Source organism: Trichechus manatus, unplaced genomic scaffold (assembly GCF_000243295.1).
Source record: "Trichechus manatus latirostris isolate Lorelei unplaced genomic scaffold, TriManLat1.0 scaffold00105, whole genome shotgun sequence".
In the NCBI taxonomy this organism is placed as follows: domain Eukaryota; kingdom Metazoa; phylum Chordata; class Mammalia; order Sirenia; family Trichechidae; genus Trichechus; species Trichechus manatus.
Window position 1 is genome coordinate 6,584,663 of NW_004444041.1, and position 24,863 is coordinate 6,609,525.

The following is a 24,863-nucleotide window of genomic DNA, read 5'->3' on the forward strand; positions in this document are numbered from 1 at the left end:
GGTGCTTCTCTAAGTAGAATCTGAGTGCAAAAGGAGATATTTTTAAAAATGCCTTTTATTTCTTCTGATGCATTTGGGGATGTGTATAGTAACTTGCTGTGGTTAAGGGTGGTTTATAGTTACAAAACTATAATGATAATTAAGCTAGTAGGAATCAGACCCAAGATAGTGAAAAGGTACTATGTATAAACAGGGTATGAAAGAGTAGTGATAAACGCAGCTTAGTTTATTATCCCCCTCTGTTTAAGACTTGCTAATTCAGTCTTGGGTATTGGCACTGATATGAGAGTTTTCTACATTTTATAAGGAGCCCTGGTGGCGCAGTGGTGAAGAGCTGAACTGCTAACCGAAAGGTTGGAGATTTGAACCCACCAGCCGCTCTGTGGGAGAAAAATGTGGTAGTCTGCCTCCGTAAAGATTACAGGCTTGGAAACCCTGTGGGCCAGTTCTACCTTACTTGTAGTGTCACTGTGAGTCGGAATTGACTCGATGGCAATGGGTTTGGTTTGGGATTGGTACATATTATAGAAATAGTAATCTCTGGCCTTTTCTATAAAATCTCATTTTAGAAAGTCTTAGAAAGAAACTGTAGCTAATAACAATCTGCCTTGCTTCTTTTCCCTTCACTCCCAAAAGACGTTTCAAATCCAGAGAGGGAGAGTAGGTAAACGCAGGGTGCTCACTTCAGCATGTAGAGAGATTAAATGTTTCTGGGTCCTACTTCAGATAAATAACAAGAGAATACATCATCTCAAACTGAAATATGTCCCTTTTTGTACAAAATGGCCAATAATCAGACCCCTAGATGACCATTGAACTAAGCAAGTTTCTCTTACTACCTTTCCCCATCATTTGAAACTGAACCAACCTCAATCAAATGTTATTTCACCTTGATTACCTCACAGTTTATCTAAACAAGTGATTCTCAACCATGTTTGTCCATTATAATCACTTGGGATGCTTTTTAAACATATGAATACCCAGGCTCTAACATTGTGACTCTGGAGTCCCTGGGTGGTGCAAATGGTTAACGTGCTCTGCTGCCAACCAAAAGGTTGGAGTTTTGAGTCCACCCAAGAAGCATCTTGGAAGAAAGGTCTGGCGACCTACTTGCAAAAAAAACACACTTCCTTTGAAAACCCTGCGGAGCCCAGTTCTACTCTGACACACGTGGAGTTGTGATGAGTCAGAAATCAACTCAACAGCGGCTGTTTTTTGTTTTTGTTTTTAATATTTTGACTTAATTAGTTTGGAAGAGGGCCTTGGATATCAGCGTTTTTTGTTATTTTTTTTTAAAGCTCTACAAAGTGCTTCTAATGGGCAGCCAGGTTAGCAAATTAGTAATAAAAATCAGGCTTTTCAAACTTTAACTGTGCGGATATTGGTAAATTGCAGATGTTGATTCAGTAGACATGGGTGGGGCCTGAGATTCTGTATTTCTAGCAAGTTCCCAGGTGATAATTGATGTTGGTGGTCCTTAGAGCACACTTTGAGTAGTAAGGATAGAATTAGTCTTTGGACTGTATTAGTTTGTGCACAGTCCTTTTACAGTTCAAGGACATTTTAAAATGAAAATTTTATTTCAGAATGAACATTTGATTTGGCAGAAAGGAAATTCTCTTATAATTTAGTTCCCGCTCTGATGACTCAGCAGTGAGAGGCCCCTAAAAAGTATTCAGCATAGATATTTTTTAAAATAAAAACTAATGAAATTGGAGTCTTTTAATCAGGATGAAGTTGAAATTTACTTTTGTTCCATTTATACAGAGAAGCTTTACTTAGAAAATTGCATGCAAAGAATTAGCATTCTGACAAAATTTGAATTTTCTTTTATTAAAATAAATTTTCTAAAAATCTATAGACTGTTAGCCTAATTCTAGACTAGTGAAAGAACTTTGATGTGAAGTTTTAGTAGATACAGTTAAACAGAAAATGTTGCCCTAGGCGTTTCGCAGTGATGGCATTTGGGGTGTGTGTGTGCATGCTTATGTAGGTATACACATGATATTGCTCTAGAAAAAGTTGCCTAATTTTCTCCCTTTTGTCTGCTATTTTTTTCTCCCACTTCTTAGCATCATTCACGGTTATGTGTTACAATGTGTTATGTGATAAATACGCTACCCGGCAGCTATATGGCTATTGCCCATCCTGGGCATTAAACTGGGAATACAGGAAAAAGGGAATTATGGAAGAAATTGTTAACTGTGACGCAGATATCATTAGTCTTCAGGTAACACTATAGAAATTGTTTTTAACTTAAAAATAAAAGATCTTACCTTTGGTGAGATACTGTGTTCAAGTGAAACTCAAAAGGAATTTTCTCTCCTCTTTAAAAAAAAAAAAAAGTTTTTATAAGCATTTAAGATGTCATTTTCACAGTAAAACAATTTTGCTGAGTATTGCCATCCACTTACATTCGTTTACTATTTTCTTAAGTGAAAATAACCTTGTCCATTGTCCATGTTAACAGTTCACTTCATGAACAAAGCATTGCTATTACTGAAAGAGAAAACTGCAGATGATTGCTAGCCTTTCAGGAGTATAATTTTAATTTATAATGGAATCTGTTAAAAAAAAATGCTTGCACACATAGTTATTCCTTAAAGAGAACATTTTAAGCATTTTTATTGTACTATAAATTGTGCATTTTATCTTATTCTGAACACCACCTCTTAGACTTTTCAATTTTTTACACTTTGTTATAATGAAATTAACTGAAGAAGCACCTTTCCATGAAATACGTGTTTTATTGCTTCTTATTGTAGATTTTAGTAATTTTTCTCTTAGCAGCTTTCAAAGCATATTAAGACTTTTTAAATGTTAATTATCTCACACATTTCTTTTCAGCATAGCCTGAGAAGAAAATTTATCATTTTTTTTCCACTAGAATAGCTTGATAATTTCTTGTTATGTTGTCTGTGATTCACATGACTTCCTGGGGAATAACAAGAAATAAAAAGCTTCAGAAATTAACTTTTCTTTGAATAATCAGAACTGACAAAGAGTGGGAGGGAAGGAGGAAGCAAAACAAAATTAGGCTGTTGCAGTTACTTAACTGTCCTCTTTTTGATTTAGTCTTATGAAAATATTCTGGAGAAGTTGAAAAGTTTCAAAAAAATGTAAATCATGGTGAGGGCAACACCTACTTCCATATCTCAGAGATAGTTGCTGTGTTAAAATTTCAGGTATATTTTCTTCTAGACTTTTTTTTTTTTTCCTATTTGCTTATCTATTTATTTAGAGATGTATTTTCAAAATAAAATTGGGATCACACATTTAACATATATTGTTTCTTGTTTATTACACTCAATGTACTTTCTGTGTTATTAAAATTCTTTAAAAATCCTTCATCATATGATTATATTTTAATTTATTTAGCCTTTTCCCTACTGTTGGACATTTAGGCTGTGTGGTTTTTTTTGCTGTTATAAAATAATGCTGTCTTGAGACTCTTCATACACAAATCATTATCTTCATATATGATTATTTCATTGGAAAGATTTGTAAAAAATATTTTATGGTTCAGAGAATAAAGTAGTCTTAACTTAGTAATTGCCAAATTAGCAGAGACCAAGAGTAATTGATTTTCAGGTGCCTAAAAATTCCTTAAGGTAGAAATTTTATTAATTGATCTTATCCTTCTCATTCCTTTCCAGCAAGGTTGAGAAGGATGACTAATTTTAAAAATTACCTCTTTATATATAAAATGTATTCCCTACCACCTAACCTATGATATGATCGACCTTATTTGTTTAGTAATCATCTTTGAGAGTGAAGTATAGTGGAATGGACACTAAATTGGTTTTCAAGAGGCCCAAGATGTAGTCCTACTTCTGCTAGTAGCTAGTAGTGTGAACGTGGGAAAATCATGTACCCTTTCTGGGTCTTTTGGCTTTAAAAAGCTTCCTTTGTCAAATGGCAGCTGCTAGCAGTATGATAATTAGATAATATTTGTTATGTGAATTATTTTAACTTAATTGCACCTTACTCATAATGCTCAGCATTTTATATCTTAATCAGATTTTCCTCTGTCATGTCGATGATAACTTTTCTTTCACCTCAGGAAGTAGAAACAGAGCAATACTTCACTCTCTTTCTGCCAGCATTGAAGGAGCGTGGATATGATGGATTTTTTTCTCCAAAGTCACGTGCCAAAATCATGTCTGAGCAGGAGAGAAAGCATGTGGACGGTTGTGCAATATTCTTCAAAACAGAAAAGTGAGTTAAGGAAGCAAAGCGCAGTAGTGTAAACATTTCTTTAATTATCATACATTTGAAGTTGTCTTTTGCTTGCCCCTATAAAATAAATAAAAAGCTAGAAAGCAAGTGATACAAAAGTTAAAACTCGTTGGTCATGTTTTATTTCTTAGACTGTGTTTTGGAAACAAGGCTGTTTATTGTGTTATTCTTTATGCTTTTATTATAAAATTATACTAAAAATTCTAGAAATACAAACCTGAATATGGTATTAATTATATTCTCAAATATATTTTTGTAAAGTAAAATATTAGTTTTGGGGTTAAAAAAAAAGAAAGTGATACTTTTAAGAGTAGAAATAAGTCATCTAAGTTTCTTTGTTTTGATGGTTGGGCTTTTTTCAGAATCATTCACTTTATAAACCTTTTCATGTTTTATAGTTAACATTTCATACATTTATTTAATTTTTTATTCACTAAATATTTACTGAACATTTGCTTTCTGACGAGTGCATTTTTATCATCATATTTCTTTTTCTGTAGTCCTTTGTAATTTTAGTATCCTGTTGGGTTTGTTATGAGTAGTGCTTCTATGTCCTTCTGTCCTCCTTTATTGGACTTAGGAACTCCATTTTCTTCTAAAGGGGACAGTCAGTGCTAGGCACAACAGATGCAAGATAGATAGGACTTAGTTCCTAGTCTCACTCAGAGCTCAAGTCTAGTAGGAAAAGGTAGGCATAATTTCAATACAATATGCTATATATAAGCTAAGGAGCCCTGGTGGCACAATGGTTAAGCACTTGGTTGCTAACCGAAAGGCTGGTGGTTCGAACCCACCCAATGGCTGTGTGGGAGAAAGACCTAATGATCTGTTTCCATAAAGATTATAGCCAAGAAAACCCTATAGAGCAGTTCTCCTTTGTCACGTAGGGTCGCTGTGAGTCAGGACCAACTTGATGGCACACAACAACATATATAAGATAGAGGTATGCATAGATAAGGGAGAACAGAAGAGAGGCACAGAGTTTTATGGAGGTGGGGAGTTAAATTAGTTCAGACAGGGAAGTGGAAAGTAGTCATCATCAAACATACAGAAGACATATTGTTTCAGAGCTGTTAATGTAGATGGTGAAAATACAGTCAAAGATATTATGAATCTAGTTATTAAAATACAGAAATAATCTTACAAAGGTCTCTGTGCCTTAATACTCTTCATTTAAAAATGAAAAACAGTATCGCTTCTGTCTGTTTTACCTCAGAGGTAGTTTCAAGAATTGAATGAGATAATGAAGGGAGGGTAAGTACTTCGTGAACCTTTAATTGTCCCGGAAGTATAAATAACATTTTTGTCATCGTATTTCTCTGTTTCCATAGTCTTTTGTAATTTTAGTATTCTCTCTTGTTGGGTTTGTTATGTCCTGTGCTTGTATGTCTTTCTGTTCGCAATTACTTGATTTAGGAACTTCATTTTCTTCTACAGGGGAGAGTATTCTAGTGCACTTAGGAGGTGATCCCTGAATGGTGCCTGAGTGACCAGATGGTTAGAGGCAGGTTGTTCTGGTTATCATCTTCAGACAAAGACTTCTTTTTTTTTTTCTGCCAACTAAATGCCCCTGATTTTAGAGTAGAAAATTTGCAGAAACCTATAGTAGAAGATTGAAAAGGGTGGAGAAGTCTGGTAGAAGTTCAATCAAAAAGGGTGGAAAAGTCTGGTAGAAGTTCAATCCCATGGTTAATCATTTGATTTTGATATCTAATCAAATCATCTACTCATAGTATAAGCATATTCATTCTTAGGATAGTTTTCAAAGATTTCCCTGTTTAACACCTATTATAACAAAGCAAGTTAATATTTTAATTGATATAGACATATTACCAGCGTGGTATAATAAGTAACCTAATTCTGTGAATTTGAAGGATACTTGGCTCACTTCTTCTCGTTTATCTATACCTGCTTTCTTTTCCATGGATTTCTAGTAGAGTGCTTCTCATTTTGGTTAATAATTAGTACACCGCCCTATAGTATTTGAGGTCAAAGTATACTAAATTATTCTTGTGGTTTGGTAATTTTTTTTTTTAATGAATTTTAGAGTAACAATAGCTGTTAACTCCTATACTGTTTACTATATATCAGCCCTATTCTAATTATTTATACAGATTATTTAATTTTAAAACAACTCTCAGAGGTAAATACACATCTGTTTCCTCATTTTTATAGATTAAGAAACTAAGACACAGAGAGGTTAAGTAACTTGCCCAAGGTTACACAGCAGTTTGGCTTCATAGTTCATGCCTTTAGCCACGCTACCAAACTGAATCTCTAGGCTTTTGGATTAAACTTCTGATATTACTTGTACATTTTATTACCTCATTTGGAAAAGTTGCCTTGAATTTAGCATTTGTTTCCTCTGCTTGTACACAAATTTCTTTGAAACAGTATAATTTTTTTTTTAATTGTACTTTAGATGAAGGTTTATAGAACAAACTGGCTTCTCATTAAACAGTACACATAATGTTTTATAACATTGGCTAACAACCCCACAACATGTCAACACTCTCCCTTCTCAACCTTGGGTTCCCTATTACCAGCTTTCCTGTCCCCTCCTGCCTTCTAGTCCTTGCCCTGGGCTGGTGTGTCCCTTAAGTCTTGTTTTGTTTTATGGGCCTGTCTAATCTTTGGATGAAGGGTAAACCTCAGGAGTGACTTCATTACTGAGCTAAAAGGATGTCCGGGGGCCATACTCTTGGGGTTTCTCCAGTCTCTGTCAGGCCAGTAAGTCTGGTCTTTTTTTGTGATTTAGAATTTTGTTCCACGTTTTTCTCCAGCTCTGTCTGGGACCCTTTACTGTGATTCCTGCGAAAGCAGTCAGTGGAGGTAGCTGGGCACCATCCTGTTGCACTGGACTCAGTCTGGTGGAGGCCGTGGTAGTTGTGGTCCATTAGTCCTTTGCACTAATCTTTCCCATGTGTCTTTAGTCCTCTTCATTCTCTCTTGCTCCCGAAGGGGTGAGACCAGTGGAGTATCTTAGATGGCCGCTCACAGGCTTTTAAGACCCGAGACACTACTCACCAAAGTAGAATATAGAACATTTGCTTTATAATCTATGTTATGCCAGTTGAGCTAGATGTTCCCTGAGACCATGGTCCCCACAGCCCTCTGCCCAGCAATTCAGTTCCTCAGGGAGTTTGGATGAGTCTGTGGAGCTTCCATGATCTTGCCTTGTGCAAATTGTACTGGCTTCCCCAGTATTGTGTACTGTCTTACCCTTCACCAAAGCTAACCACTTATCTATTGTCTATTTAGGAAGCACCATAATTTTTTAAAAATGTATTGAGAACATTGAGGCATCTAACGTGAAGCTCTTTTTCCATCTGCCATTATTTCTTTCTGAAGGATGATAATATGAAAGATTTGGATCATGTCACTCACAGTTTTGAAAGGAAAATCTAAAATTCCTTGATAATTTTACTAGACATGGTTATGATTTTGAACTTAATAATTATAACTGTCATCTATGAATCTTTACACATGATTTGAAAAATTGTTTTTGAATTAAAAATTATTAAAAATTCAAAATACACAGTATTTGAAAAATTGTTTCTAAAACTATTAAAAATGCTGTGAACTAGTGAAGAGATGAATACATAGGAAATATTTAGATGCGTCATCTGGATTTCTTCCCTTCCTCACCTCTTTTTTCCTAAATAGTACCTACTCTGTACAGCTGTTGAAGAGTTCTTCAACTTTCTGTACTAATTCTCAAAGTCTCATTCTTCTAAAACCAGGTGATAATTCCTAATCACCATTGATGACGCTTTTATCTCTCATGGGAAACAGTGGTACAGAGTAGGTACCAATAAATTGAAACTGTAATAATTACTATTTCTGGCAAAATACTTAAGGAAAAATCTTTTATCCATCATGATGAAGGCATCAGGTGTTGCTTAGTAAAGGCTAGGACACAGGTTACCAACATTCAGAGCATTAGAATACAATAAAATATTCTTTAAATCATATTCATTCTAATTTTAGCTGAATCTTTCTTTGGAGATTCAGAAAGCACTTCAGGATTTGGCAGCACCCTCTGGTCATCATTATGAACACAATTTTTTTTTTCTTTTTTTTTTTGAGTTAGATACATAGAGATACTAGAAAATAGAAATTTTGGTTGATTAAATGCCAGAAATCAGGGTTGTTGTTTTTTTTTTGTCTTTTATCTCAGCAAGTATTCTCTTCAGTTCAAAGTATATTATAAAATTCAGTGAATGTGTGTGTGTATAGACTGTTGAGCTCTTTATACTCAGAATTTAAATTTCTTTTGCCATGTTTTGTCCTTTAGACTTAACAGTTAATAGAAATTGCATCTTGGAGCCAGGTACACAACTTGAAGACATCCAAAATGGAGAAAAAGAAGATTAAACCAGATCTACATACTAGACTTATTTGCCGTTTCTGGGGCTAGCAGTTCTAATCTCCTGATCATGCTTTGTTTCACATCAATGAGAAGGGAAAGATAAGAACAACAGTTTTAGAACAGTGTGACCATTATACTCTAAAGAGCCAGTCTCTTTTCATAGGATTGGGAACTAGGTTGTCATGGTACTTAGTCATTTTGATATTGCCTCTGCTTTCTAACCTGCCTCCAGTCTCAGAGGTATTAAGTAAGGCCAGGCCCTTGCTTTTCCTTCCCTTCCAAGTTTTGTGCTGCTGGAGAATAGGACACTCAGAGGTTATAGTATCATTCCAGGATGGACTATAGTGATGGCCCTTTCTCACTGGTCTCTCAGTTATAAATTTCCTTTGTCATAGGTGGTGGTTGCATTAAGATTTTGTCTGTGATTTTTTAAAAAAATGCGATTTTGATTTCTGGCTTCTAATGTTAACTTTGCCTTTAATTCAGTCTGGGACATAAAATTACTGCTTTGCTTACAAATGTGTTTTTTTACTGTTCAAATATGGATAATAATAACTATTCCACCTAACTTCAGATGTTTCTCATAGGACTAAAATGAGATGATCAATGTCAGCGTGCTTTGAGTGGTTAAAAAAGCTGTACAAATATATAATGCTTTTAAATCACTTCTCTTCTCCAATTTATCCCTTTCCTAATAAAATTATTTTTCTGAGACTCCCTTAATTCTTTAAAGGCACCAAAGAACACATTTTACAGCATCTTAAACTGAGTTATACAATAAGAACTTCTCTTTGGTTTGGGTTTAAGAATGCTGGGATGTGATCCAGAAAAGATCAAAGTTAACTTTTGTGTGGTTATACTACTTTCTTGACGGTGTACTCTTTTGTTCCTTTTTGCTTGTGAATGAATTGAGAGAGAAGATATTACTTAAGTCTTTTTTTTTTTTTTTTACTGTTTTTTGCAGGATTGTGTATCTAATAGTATTTGCCATTGCTGTCTTTTACTCTCCCAACTTTTGACTTGGTCATGTTGTGGTTACATCTCCCTTATTATGTATTGCCTTTCCCTTCACCTAAGTTAATATGTGTCTACTATCGAGTTAGTGATTTTCCCTCCCTCCCCCTCCCATCCCAGGTAACCATCAAAGAATGTTTCTTTCTGTTTGTAAACCTTTTCTTCATTTTTTATAATAGTGGTCTCATACAGTGTTTGTCCTTTTGTGATTGACTTATTTCACTCAGCATAATGTCCGCCAGGTTCATCCATGTTGTGAGATGTTTCGTGGATTCAGGATTCATTATTCTTTAATGTTGCATAGTATTCCATTATGCGTATGCACCATAGTTTGTTTATCCATTCATGTGTTGATGGACTTAGGTTGTTTTCATCTTTTTGCTATTGTGAATAATGCTGCGAGGAACATGGGTGTGCATATATCTGTTCATGTTAGGGCTCTTATTTCTCTTCTATATATACCTAGTAGTGGGATTGCTGAATTGTATGGTATCTCTATTTCTAACTTTTTAAGGAAGTGCCATATGGTTGTGCCATTTTACAGTCCCACTAGCAGTGTATAAGAGTTCTAGTCTCCCCACACCCTCACCAGCATTTGTTGTTTTCTGTTTTGTTTTTTTTGCCATTATTGCTGGGGTGAGATGATATCTCGTTGTTTTGATTTGCATTTTTCTAATGGCTAATGATCGTTGGCATCTCTTCATGTATTTGTTGTCCGCCTGAATGTCTTCTTTGGTGGTGTGTCTGTTCATGCCCTTTGCCCGTTTTTAAATTGGATTGTTTGTCTCTTTATTGTTGAGGTGTTAAAGTTTTCTATAAATTTTAGAGATTAGTCCCTTGTCAGATATGTCATTGCCAAAATTTTTTCCTCAATCTGTAGGTTCTTTTTTCACTCTTTGGAGAAGTCTTTTGATGTGCGGAAGTGTTTAATTTATAGGAGGTCCCAGTTGTCTAGCTTATCTTCTGCTGCTTGTGCATTTTTAGTTATATTTGATAGTCTATTTATGCCATAAATTAGGGCCCCTAGGTTTGCCCCTCTTTTTTCTTCCATGATCTTTATAGTTTTAGGTTTTATATTTAGGTCTTTGATTCATGTTGAGTTAGTTTTTGAATATGGTGTGAGATACAGATCGTGTTTCATTTTTCTGAAATGCTAGCACCATTTGTTAAAGAGACTCTCTCTTCCCCATTTAATGAATTTTGGGCCTTTGTTGAAGATCAGCTGTCCATAGGTGGATGGATTTACTTCTGGGTTCTCAGTTCTGTTCTTTTGGTCTGCATGTCTGTCGTACTGGTACCAGGCTGTTTTGACTACCATGGCTGTATAGTAGGTTCTGAGATCAGGAAGTATGAGACTTCCTACTCTGATCTTCTTCAGTAGTGCTTTGCTTTTCTGGGGTCTCTTTCCTTTCCATATAAAGTCGGTGATTAGTTTTTCCTTCTTTTTAAAGAATGTTAATGGAATCTGGGTCAGGATTGCATTATAGCTATAGATCGCTTTGGGTAGTACTGACATTTTCACAATGTTAAATCTTCTATCCATGAGTATGGTGTGTTCTTACATTTATGTAGGTATCTTGGTTTCTTGAAATAGGGTTTTGTAGTTTTCTTTGTATAAGTCTTTTACATCATTGGTTAGGTTTATTCCTAAGTATTTTATCTTTTGGGGGGCTATCGTAAGGGATAGTGTTTTCCTAATTTCCTTTTTGAAGTTCTCTTTATTAGTGTAGAGAAATCAGACTGATTTTTGTATGTTGATCTTGTACTCTGCCACTTTGCTCAATACTTCTATTGGTTCCAGTAGCTTTCTTGTAGAATCTCAGGGATTTTCTATGTATAGGTTCATATCATCTGCAAATAGTGATAATTTTATTTCTTCGTTACCAATTTGGATGCCTTTTATTTCCCTTTCTTCCCTTCCTGCTCTGGCTAGGACTTCTAGTACAATATTGAGTAGGAGTGGTGATAAAGGGCATCCTTGTCTGTCCCATTCTCAAGGGGAATGCTTTCCATTTGTCTCCATTGAGAATAATGTTGGCTGTTGGTTTTGTATATGTGCCCCTAATTATACTGAGGAATTTCCCTTCTATTCCTATTATACTGAGAGTTTTTATCAGGAATGGGTGTTGAATTTTATCAAATGTCTTTTCTGCATCAATTGGTATGATCATGTGAATCTTCCTTTGTTTTATTTATGTGGTGGATTACATTGATTGATTTTCTAATGTTAAACCATCCTTGCATACCTGGTATGAATCCCACTTGGTCATGATATATTATTTTTTTGATAGGGTGTTGGATTCAATTGGCTAGGATTTTGTTGAGAATTTTTGTGTCTATGTTCATAAGGGATATTAGTCTGTAATTTTCTTTTTTAGTGGTGTCTTTGCCTGGCTTTGATATGAGGGTTATGCTTGCTTCATAGAATGAATTTGGGAGTATTCTATCCCTTTCTGTGTTCTGGAATAGTTTGAGTATAATTGGTGTCAGTTCTTTTCTGAATGTTTGGTAATTCTCCAATGAGGTCATTCATCTGGGCCAGGGCTTTTTTTTTTTGTTCTTGTTGTTGGGAGTTTTTTTAATGACTTCTTCAGTTTCTTCTTTTGTTATGTATCTTATCTTGTGGGGCTGTTCAAATTTTCTGCCTCAGTTTGTGTTTGTTTAGGTAGGTAGTGTGTTTTGCTTAAGTCTTATATATTGTTCTAGTTGCTCAGAGTTGACATTCATTTTCTTCTCTTTCACATTAATTTAATCACATCACAAGCCATAAATTACTTTTAGACAACTAACTGGTAATTGAGTTATTTCTTTGTTTGCTGTATATTAAGGGCTGTTTTTGACATGTTCTTCCCATATTTGAAACATTCGCTCTAATAATTCTCAAAACATGTAAGAAAGATTTTTTTTTTTTTTTTTTGGTCATATCAATCCTCATTATATATTTTCTTTTATACCCAATTGACCTTCTGTTAAGAATTTTTTCAAAAGGTGAATATACAGGAAAATTCTTAGAGTAGCATAAAAAAATGTCATCAGGAATAATACTTATGGCACCTATATACCAGCTACAGAATAGAATAATAAAATGAATTGAAATGTTAAAATAGAGAAGCAAAGTTAAGATTTTAAGTATTACCAAGACTTGGTGGACTTGGATTAATGACTGGAAAATAACTATAAGCCATTATGTCTTATTCAAAAGAAATGTCTAATAGAAAGAATGGAAGACCTCTATATGTCAGGATGTCACCTGTATGGAAATCTGTGAAAAAGAAAGTAGAAGCTGAGTGAAGTGCATTTGTTTGCATGTAGGAGGAATGTGTAAGAAGTAGTACTGTTAAGGTAGTATGACTAGAATATAGATAATTATTTCTTAATATAAATATTTTGTATTTAAAAACAATATAAACACACACACACGCAAATAAGTTATAACACTAATGATGGAAATCTCATTCTTCTAAAAGCTGAGTTACCTGATAAATTCTGAAGGTTCAAGGAGCATACACTTACTCTTACTTAATTCTCACTGAAAGGAAGGAACTTTCTTTGGTTCTTCAACTATTAATGAAGCTGAAGTGATAAAACGAGAGTGTGACTCTGTCCCCTTTAGAGTTTATATGAGCCAAGAAAGAGAGCGTTAGGTATAATGGCATACATATCCTGTTTAGGAAAACTGGTTTTATTTTTCTGAAATTTTTAAAATCTAATACACCTAAAGAATATCGGGAAGTTTTAAAAGTCAAAAATATGGCAATACAATCATAATCATACCACTGAGGAAGAAAGTTTACGGGGTAGGGAGACATCTTTAAAAAAATCAATAAATGTTCAGGGTTTATTTGAAAAGGATGTATGTGTATTTTAATGAAGAAAAGTCAATAACTAAGTGTGTATTTTTTAAAAAGAGTTTTATGAACCTGTGATCATTGTTGAGGAAATTAAAACCAATAAAAAGCTAAGGCTTGGTGAAAGTGCTAAGGCAATGAAGATGGTATGTTAAGAAACAGTATCAACCATAAAGAACACGGAAGGGATAGACCCACCGTGAATTGTATAGTCATGAATTGATGACTGAGGAAAAAACAGAGCTATACAACTTCTATATTGCTTACATGATCTCTATTAAGCAGAATTATCTTCAAAGTGGAAAGAGTAAGATCGATGAAAAGATTGGTAAGCCAAGAAGAATGGCAAACTGTTTTAAGTAGTTAGGGTTCCAAATCAAAATAAATACATCCCATGGTATTAAAAGATCTTGCAAAAATGTCACTAGAGAACTTGCATGAATACTGGAGTTGTAGGAGAAATTCTGGGATAATAGAGATGGATGAACATCCCATTTTTTCAAAAAGAAGGACTTTCCCAGCTCCCAGCCTCAGTTTCCTCGTCTGTATAATTGTGATAGTAATACCTCTGGTCACAATTTGGATTCTCTAGAAGGAAGATTCTGAGATAGAGTTTGGTGTTAGGAGTTTATTAGAGTTTAATGACTGTGGAAAGGACGGGGAGGAAACAGGCTGGGTGGCAGTCCTGACAGCCTCAGATGACCTCACAGAGAGGAGCTAAAATGGTCTGTGAAAGTTAACCTATGCTGAACCAAAATAGTCAGACCTTTATCTTCTGCTTTGATTTGTAATTGGATGTGGGCGTGGGTAAAGCAGCTCTGTGCAACTGGAGCAACCCCTGAGGAAACTAACAGCACTCCCAGAAGCTGGGACAGCAAGTCTTTCCTTGATGTGAAATCTGGGCAGTACACATCCATATTACCTCCTTTGTAAAATTTTTGTAAATTTAGGACTGATGCTTTTAAAGTACATGTCACTTAGATCTTGATGCAGAATGTTGTTAGTTGCCGTTGAGTTGGCTCTGACTCATAGTAACCCCATGTACAACAGAACAAAACATTGCCTGATCCTGTGCCTGTGCTGGAGTCCTTTGTTGCTGCCACTGTGTATTTTGAGTGGCTTCCAATTTAGAGACTCATCTTTCAGCACTGTAGTGGACAGTATTCTGTTATGATCCATAGGGTTTTCATTGGCTAATTTTCACAGGTAAATCACCAGATTTTTTTCCTAGTATGTCTTAGTCTGGAAGCTTCACTGAAACCTGTTCACCATGGGTGACCCTACTGATTTTTAAAATACTAATGGCATAGCTTTCACCATCATAGCAATACTAAAGCCAGCACAGTGCAACAAACTGAGACAGGTGGTGGTAATACAGATACACATACAATAAAAGCTACCCATTATTGAGACTCTATTTCATTTCTCTCGATAATGGGTAGCTTTTATTGTTATTTTTATTATTTGTTCTGTCCTATTGAGAATTTTGATTATTTGCGAGAAGATAGAATGCACGCACATAAGATTTATAAGAGCCAAAAACCTGGCAGGGATGTAAATCTGTTGGAAAAATAGAATGAAGTTTCTAAGTACCCTTACTATCTGAATGGGTGAACTGGTGAGCAGAAGCTTATAAGATGAAACTTAACAGAGATAAATGAAGTCTGCGCTTAGATTTTTAAAGGAAAGAAGAAAGTGAGGAGGATGGAAGGGCAAGAAAATCAATTAGGAATACAGAAAAATATTTATGTGCTAAAATATTCATCACAGCATTAGTTATAGTAGCTCAATAATTACGGTGAATCTGTATCGTGGATTATAATGCACCCTTTAAAATTGATTTAAAAATTGTTATTAGGGAACTAATGATATATTCATTAGTAAACCAAAACGTAAACTTACAGAGTATTATCCTAATTGGGTATAGAGGTATTTCTGTCCATGTGCATACAGAAAGGACTGAGGAAACATATTGACTTTTAAGTGGGGATTACAGATGACTGTGGTGGTTTGCATTTTACTTTGATGCCGAAAGCTATGCCACTGGTATTTCAAACACAAGCAGGGTCACCCAGGGTGGACAGGTTTCAGTGGAGCTTCCAGACTAAGAAAGACTGAGAAGGAGGACCTGGCAATCTACTTCTGAAAAAATTGGCCAGTGAAAACCTTATGAATAGCAACAGAACATTGTCTGATACAGTGCCGGAAGATGAGACCCGCAGGTTGGAAGGTACTCAAAATATGACTGGCAAAGAGCTGCCTCCTAAAGTAGAGTCAACCTTAATGACATGGATGGGGTAAATCTTTGGGGACCTTCATTTGCTGAAGTGGCATGACCTAAAATGAGAAAAAACAACTGTAAACATCCATTAATAACTGGAACGCGGATGAATCTGGGAAAATTGGAAGTTGTCAAAAATAAAATAGAATGCTCGAAGATTGATTCCTAGGTATTAGTGAGCTGCAGTGAAGTGGTATTGGCTCTTTTGAATTGGATAGTCATATGGTGTGCTATGCCAGGAATGATGAAGAGGAACGACGTCACATTCGTTGTCAAAAAAAACATTTCAAGATATATCCTGAAATACAGTGCTGTCAGTGATAGGATAATATCCATACGCCTACAAGAAAGACTGGTTAATAAGACTATTATTCAAATTTACATACCAAACTACTGCTAAAGATGAAGAAATTGAAGAATTTTAACCAATTTCTGCAGGTTGATACTGATCAAACATGCAATGAAGATGCATTGATAATTACTGGTGATTGGAATTTGAAAGTTAAATAAACAAAGAAGAAGGATTGGTAGTTGGAAAATATGGCCTTGGTGATAGAAACGATGCCAGAGGTCGCATGATAGAATTTTGCAAGATCAATGACTAGTCATTGGAAATACCTTCTTCAACAACATAAATGGCAGTTATACACATGAACCTCACCAGATGGCATACACAAGAATCAAATTGACTACATCTTTGGAAAAAGACAATGGAGAAGCTCAATATCATCAGTCAGAGCAAGACCAGGGGGCCGAATGTGGAACAGACCATCAATTGCTCGTATGCAAGTTAAAGTTGAAGAATATTAAAACAAGTCCACAGGGGCCAAAGTATGACCTTGAGTTCATCCCACCTGAATTTAGAGATCATCTCAAGAACTGATTTGACGCATTGAACACTAACGACTGAAGACCAGACAAGTTGTGGAATGACAGCAAGCACATCATACAAAAAGCAGGAAAGAAAGAAAAGCCTAAAGTAGATGTCAGAAGAGACTCTGAAACATGCTCTTGAACGTAGAACAGCTAAAACAACTGGAAAAAATGAAGCAAAAGAGCTGAAGAGAAGATTTCACAGGGTGGTTGGAGAAGATGAAGTAAAGTTTCATAATGAAATGTGCAAAGACTTGGAGGTAGAAAACCAGAAGGAAAGAACACGCTTGGCATTACCCAAGCTGAAAGAACTGAAGAAAATTTCAAGCCTCAGATTGCAATGTGGAAGGATTCTGTGGGCAAAATGTTAAACGATGCAGGAAGCATGAAAAGAAGGTGGAAGGAATACACAGAGACGTTGTACCAAAACGAATTGGTCAGCGTTCAGACATTTCAGGAGGTAGCATATGATCAAGAAACGATGATACTGAAGGAAGAGGTCCAATCTACATCGAAGGCACTGGCGAAAAACAAGGCTTCAGGAATTGACGGACTACCAGTTGAGATGTTTCAGCAAACGGATGCAACACTAGAAGCGTTCACTCATGTACCTGGAAGAGATCCATATTTGTGCCCATTCCAAAGAAAGGTGATCCAACAGAATGTGGAAATAATCAAATAATATTATTAATAACACATTCAAGTAAAATTTTGCTGAAGATAATTCAAAAACGGTTGCAGTGATACATCAACAGGGAACTGCGAGATATTCAAGCTGGATTCAGAAGAGAATGTGGAATGAGGGATATCATTGCTGATGTCAGATGGATCATGGCTGAAAGCAGAGAATACCAGAAAGATATTTACCTGTGTTTTATTCACTATGCAGAGGCATTCGACTGTGGATCATAAGAAATTATGGATAACTTTGCGAAGAATGGGAATTCCAGGACACTTAATTCTGCTCATGCGGAACCTGTACATAGACCAAGAGTCAGGTGTTCAGACAGAACGAGGGGATACTATGTGGTTTAAAATCAGGAAAGTTGTGCGTCAGGGTTGTATCCTTTCATCGTACTTATTCAGTCTGTATGCTGAGCAAATAATCCAAGAAGGTGGACTACATGAAGAAGAGCATGGCATCAAGATTAGAGGAAGACTCATTAACAACCCATGATATGCAGATGACCCAGCCTTCTTGCTGAAAGTAAAGAGGACTTGCAGTACTTACTGATGAAGATCAAAGACTACAACCTTCAGTATGGATTGTACCTCAACATAAAACAAAAATTCTCACAACTGGACCAATAAGCAACATCACAATAAATGGGAAAATACTGAAGTTGCCAAGGATTTCGTTTTACTTGGATCCACAATCAACACCCATGAAGGTAGCAGTCAGGAAATCAAACGACCCATTGCATTGGGCAAATCTGCTTCAAAAGACCTCTGTAAAGTGCTAAAAAGCAAAGATGTCACATTGAGGACTAAGGTGCGCCTGACCCAAGCCATGGTATTTTCAGTTGCCTCATATGCATGCAAAAGCTGGACAGTGAACAAGGAAGACTGAAGAAGAATTGATGCCTTTGAATTATGGTGTTGGTGAAGAATATTGAAAATACCGTGAACTGCCAGAAGAACAAACAAATATCTTGAAAGAAGTACAGCCAGAATGCTCCTTAGAAGGGAGGATGGTGAGACTTCATCTTCAGTACTTGGACATGTTATCAGGAGGGAACCAGTCCCTGGAGGACAACATGCTTGGTAAAGTAGAGGGTCAGTGAAAAAGAGGAAGACCCTCAAGGAGATGGATTGACACAGTGGCTGCAACAATGGGCTCAAACGTAGCAATGATTGCACAGGACTGGGCAGTTTCATTCTGGTGTATATCAGGTTGTTATGAGTCAGAGCTGACTAGACGCCACCTAACAATAACAGATGACGTTCAATTTTCTTTATTTCCAGATCTCTACAATAAGTATATTTAACTAACAAAATGAAGTTTTTTACTTGTTTTTTAAGCACGTGTAAATGCATAGGACTGAGAACTGGTTTAAGATTGAAAAAGACTGAAAAGTTTTAGATATATGTTAGTCATTAAGAGCTTGGCTGCTAACCAAAAGATCAGAGTTCATATCTACCAACCGCTCCTTGGAAAACCTATGGAGCAGTTCTGCTCTTTCCTGTAGGGTCACTATGAGTCTGAATTGACTCAACGGCAACAGGTTTGGTTTTTCTTGTTTTGTTTTGCTTTGTTTAGCTTATAACTAATATGGCTGTCCCCAGAGTGTAGGCATTAGTTCATTTATGCCCAGTTCTAGGTACTACACTGTAAGTTTCCACCTTTGGATCAACTTGAATTGTTCAAGTGAACAACTATCATAAAGCCATATGTCCTATAAGAAATTGATGATTTCCTTTCTGGAGAAAACTTGAAGTGGGAGAACATTGACAGCTATTGTCAGACATTTAAAGGAGTGCCAAGTAAAAGAGAAATTAGATTTATTCTATATTCCTGTAAAGGAAATATCTAAATCTAGGTTTAATGGAAGAAAGATACAGGTAAAATTTAAAGAAGACGTTTCTAATAATGAGTCCCTCCTCCACCCCTTAAAAAATAGAATGGCCTATCTTTGGTGGAAGTAAAATATTTCAATACTAAAAATATTTCTATTAAGCAAGATTTTCAGACTTCTCTATAGAACCCTAGGTGGACCTTAAACGTTCTGTAAATATTTAGAAGATATTTTAAAAATTAAATACAGATAATTTAAATTTAAAATAATACATTTACTCAAATCTTTCAAATACTAAATTTTAACACTTTGGAAATCACTGACATGTTCCTAGTTTACTCTACTTCATTAACTTCTTTAGTGCAGACTTCCGTATCAAGTTTCTACCTGCTCATTTGCCTTTTCTGAGTGCAAGACCAGTTGTTAAATCTATTTATCTCTTATACTTGTGTATGTGTGTGAATCAGGAGTTTTATTATTAATATTGTGTGACCAAAACAAAATACAGAAATACATCAGATACTAAGACTGATATAAGACTATAAGTATCATCTGTAGTCTCTGGTTTTCATCAAAACAAGTTCATTGTTTGCAGTGATTGATTTATTCTGACATAATACTACTTTGATCTGTTTTATTTGTAGAAATCTCAACAGAACTTCTTGAAAAAGATATTTCTTTGCTTAAGTATATTTGAAAAAGTCTGATACAGAGGATGGTCAATTCTTTGTACAGAGCATGTTTTGAATCTGCCCACTTCTCTTTATTTCTCCTGCTTAGTCCAAGCCAAAATCATCTCTCATTCTAACAACCTTGAAAACTTTCTCACTGGTTTCCTAATTTCCATTTTGGCCCCTCTAATCCATTCTCTACAAAGCAACTGGAGTGATCTTAAAAAATACAAATCAAATCATATCATACCTGTGCTTAGAACGTTCAGTGACTCTTCTTCCTCTCATCTCCAACATCGTTTTGTGCTATTCTCCGCTCCACCATTCTTTGTTATCCACTAAGTGTGTAAAACTTTGCTATCTCAGGACCTTTTCACTTCGACCTGGAATGCTGTTAATCCCCCACTTTACCTGGCTAACTCCTCATCTTTTTGTGTTTCTACTCTTTAGAGTAGAGGGTGAAAACTATACTCCCTTTAAGCACTCTGGGTTAGCAATGGGCACATGACCTTTTCCCTTACTCTTCTCAGCTCAGACATTCACCTTTGGAAAAGGAAAAGGAGTATCGTTTCATTTTGCACAGTATTCCGCCACACAGTAAGCTTTTAGCTGATATTTTTTAAGGTACATATACACGCTCTGTTTTAAAGCTAGGAGGAAGATGAGGAGAGGAACATTTATGAATGCAAAGATGTCTTCTCTCTATCTTAACACCTAATGAAAAATAGTATATTTATATTTAGTAGGTTTATGTTGTTTAAAAATATTTCATAAAATTAGGCTGAAAGTGGTTAAATAGCTTGACCAAGGTCACACTGCTATTAAATGTCAGAGCTAGACTCTGCTCGTTTAAATCCTACAACTCTACAATACTTAAAAATTTGGCACAAAGGAAAGGAAATACTATTAGTGCGGAAGCTATAACCATAGAGAGAGCTGTTTTCTTCCTCATATGAGAACCTGTTTTCCTGAACACTGGCATTCAATTCTAGCTTTCCTAGTAAAAGCCAGATAGAAAAATCTTTTACTCTTTGTCTGAGATAGGGTGTGTCCCTGCATTTTCTTAACAAATCTTTTGAAGAGATGATGGAACTAAAACTGGAAACAGGGTAGGTAGATTTTTTATTTGGCTTTTTTTTTTTTTAATTAATTTGCTTACTCAGTTAAGATTATGTTTACCTTTAAATACCAGAAAATTTGATAGTAGCTTAACCAAATGGGGGAGGGGTAATTTTCTCACACAAGAAGTCCAGAAATTGGCATTCCAGAACTGGTTCAGCTGCTTCCCCATCCTTATTGGGTTGGCTTTTGCCCTTCTGCTATCTACTGCATGGTTACAGGTGATTGTAAAGGGGTAAAGGTGTGAAAGGGTGAAGGGATATGCCATCTTTGCTAGATAGGGCTTCCAAGGAAGTTTTTACATTAATCAGACTTCTTATGTTTCATTGGAGCCCTGGTGGCGCAGTGGTTAAGAGCTCAGGCTGCTAACCCAAAGGTGAGCAGTTCAAATCCACCAGCTGCTCCTTGGAAACCCTATAAGGCAGTTCTGCTGTGTCCTGTAAGGTCACTATGAGTCGGAATCGACTTGATGGCAACGGGTTTGTTTTTTTTGGTTTTCTGTCTCATTGGCCAGAAGTGTATCATGTAGCCACGTATAGGTAGAAAATGACTAGGGAGACATTGATTGTGTGTGTATCTCATGCCCCCATCATTTAATTTCCTTCAACATGATAATCCAAGTACCTAAAATTATAATAATTGTAATTTTAGATTTACATTGGTGCAGAAGCATACAGTGGAATTTAACCAAGTGGCAATGGCTAATTCAGATGGATCCGAAGCTATGCTGAACAGAGTAATGACAAAGGATAATATTGGTGTCGCAGTGGTATTAGAGGTCCACAAGGAACTATTTGGAGCAGGTGAGTGCAATTTGAAATATTCTTATTAAATAAGTTAACACCATTGACAGTTTTCCTATTTAAAAACAAATGGAGAGCATCTTGCTGTTATTTATTCCATTGTTATTTTCTTGTCCTTTCTTCTGGGGAAATTTAAGGGAGATGGGCAAGAAAATAGCACTAATTGCTACGTAAAGGTTCATCTATTTCTTAGGGTGTTAATTACCAGGTAATCTGTGTAAAGGAAAATCTTAATATGCCATTAATTGCAAAAAATTCTTTGAAATAGGAAATGCTTTTATTGGGCTGAATTTGGAAATTATGATTTTTCTAGCCATATTTTTTAGCTTCTTGAGTGTGAATCTTTGGTCTTTAAGGTTAAGTAATTGACATGTTTTCTCTAATTTCTTTGTTATATCTCAGTCATTGTCAAGATAAGAGTGGGATCTTACGTGGTACCTTTCTTTAGCATTTAGATTATTTATAGTTTCCTTCAGAGTCAGAATTCATTATGTACTTTTCATTTCCCAGACCTTTTTTTCTTTTGAGCATTTCATTGTTTACTTGGTATATTTTAGGCAAGAGCAAGGAGAAGGTTTAAGAGAATGTCAGTCCCCTCGCTCCCTGCACTTATTGGTAGCAGAAGAAAAGATTCTGCCTTCACTATTTATTTGAATTATTCAGACTATCCATATCTGTCAAACCAGATTTTCCCACCATTCTTCAATTTCTTCAATTTATCCATCATCAAAGACAACCAGATTTTGAAGTCTTTCTTTTTCAGTCTCTCCATTTTTATCTACTTTTATGCCATTTCAATTCCATCCTTCTTAAAAATTTGGTTATTTTTTTTTCTTGGTATTATGAAAATTGAATTTCTTTTGGAGTTTTACACTCCTTTGAATTTGCAGAAGAGTAATTATAAATTGCACAGTGGCCACTTCCATCTTCTGATGCATTTATCTCTTGCATTCTTAGGAGGGGAATTTAGTAATATGCAAGGTGCTTTTGGCTCCTTTGAAGGGGCAAGTTTTTAGTATTTAATATGCTGAACATTTAATATATAGCCCAAAGTGACACAATAAAACATCTAGGAAAAGTAGCCAGCTTAGAGAATTTTGGCTGCAAGCTTTTATCTTAGGATCAAATTGCTCTGAAAAGTGACTGTTTCTGTCATGTGTGACAGATATTTCAGTTTGTTGTTTTCTCAACATGAAAGATAATTGTAGCTTGGTAAGATTGAAGGAAACTTACCTTTGCCAAAATAGTAGACATAGAAAATTAGACCTTTTTTCTGCAGAGTTTACATTTTTAATGAAAAAAAATTAAGAGACATTTTATAGAAATTTCAATGGAAAAATTAAACTTATATGTTCACTAATATTCCAGTAGTACAAAAGTATATAAAGTAAAAAGTGAGAATCCTCTCATCTCATTCACATTCTCTAGGGATTGGTGATTTCCCTGTATACATATCACCATAGAGAATATGCATATACAACTTTATTTAAATGGCATCATACCATGCATACTGAGCTTTGTGCCTTGAATATTTTATGAACTGCTTTCTTTGTCAGTACATGTTAACTAGCTATGTTAAATTTAATTTTAATACAATTTTTAGTATATTATCCTGATTCTGTTTTGAAAGTAGTCTGTTAATATTTATTTTTATAGTATTTTAGAAGAAGGAAAGAACCTTAAAGATTTTCTAGTTGAATATCTCATTTTGCAAATGAACCTGAGCACCAAAGAGGCTAAGTATCTGGACTAATACCACACAAAATAATTAGTAATAAACCTAGGTCTAAAACCCAAGCATCTAGACTTTTGAGAACATACTACTTCATAATTATCCTTCTAAAAATTATTTTGGTATATGGTATGAATTTGTTTTGGTAGCAAATTCACTTCTTGGTTTTATTTTGTATAGGCTAATGTAGTGGTTACTACCTTTTACTACTGACCTATCTGTCATGTGCTCAGGAAATGCAAGGTGAATGAGTACTAGACAGTGGGAAGAATTTAAATTAGGTAACTCAGATCACTGGAAATCTGTTTCACAGAGCTATTATAATATTTAAATGTAATATTTAAGTGACAGATATTTAAAGTACTTGTTAAACTAAACTCAGTAAATGTAAGGTACTATAATCAAATCTGATTATATCATGGCTTAATTCCTAATTTAGGCACATAGAGTATGAGTCAGCAAACTTTCTGTAAAGGGCCAGTTAGTAAATATTTTAGCCTCTGTAGGCCACATACAGTCTTTGTCACAGGTTTTTTTTTTTTAGGGGGGCAGGAGTGCAACTCTTTAAAACTATAAAACCCTCAAGCTGACAACAATAACTCTGAAGCGTAGATGACTAGTTTAGGGAGTAGTGATTCTAAGTCAGTGGGGTTGAAACAATATGGAGGAGAGAGCGAGAATGGTGACACGTGAAAAATGTAACCAATGTCATTGAACTGTACATGTAGAAATTGTTAAATGAATGTGTGATCTGTTGTATATATTTTCATCAAAAATAAAATAAATATTTTAAAAAATATATACAACTATCCTTAGTTCACACAGGCTGTACAAAAACAGGTTGTGGACCTAATTAGCCCATGGGCAGCAGTTTGCTGCCCCTGATCTAGAGAATTATTTCTCAGATTAGGGTCACTAGAATGTCAGTACTTTAGCTTTTAAAAAGTACTTTTTCGGATAAAAGGCAAGATATAAATTCATGGAAAAGAATGAAGAAGTGGCTATGGGCTTTTGGGAGAAAACCTTACCACTTCACTTGGCACATAAAGCATAACCTTTGCCTGCTTTTTCTGATGTTTAAATTTAGGTATGAAGCCTATTCATGCTGCAGACAAACAGCTGCTTATAGTGGCAAATGCCCACATGCATTGGGACCCAGAGTATTCTGATGTGAAACTCATCCAGACCATGATGTTTGTCTCAGAAGTTAAAAACATTCTGGAGAAAGCCTCTAGTAGGCCTGGCAGTCCAACTGCAGATCCTAATTCTATCCCGCTGGTGCTATGTGCAGATCTTAACTCATTGCCAGATTCAGGTATTTGTAACATCATTTCCTCTTTTCTTTCAATTTTGCTTTTAGCTGAAAGACTGGCTAGATCTTAACTTTTGGGTAGA

General features: G+C 35.5%; 1 protein-coding gene across 5 annotated transcripts in view; it reads left to right on the top strand.

Annotated features, from left to right (window-relative positions):
- Positions 1-24,863, top strand: part of CNOT6L (CCR4-NOT transcription complex subunit 6 like) — a 133,374-nt gene that overhangs the window by 97,179 nt on the left and 11,332 nt on the right. For all 5 annotated transcript variants that reach the window (XM_004383118.2, XM_023737617.1, XM_023737616.1 and 2 more), the window contains 4 exons: positions 2,073-2,230; positions 4,064-4,218; positions 21,585-21,736; positions 24,556-24,783. In XM_004383118.2, coding sequence (XP_004383175.1) covers positions 2,073-2,230; positions 4,064-4,218; positions 21,585-21,736; positions 24,556-24,783 — 693 coding nt within the window. The remainder of the gene's footprint in view (positions 1-2,072; positions 2,231-4,063; positions 4,219-21,584; positions 21,737-24,555; positions 24,784-24,863) is intronic.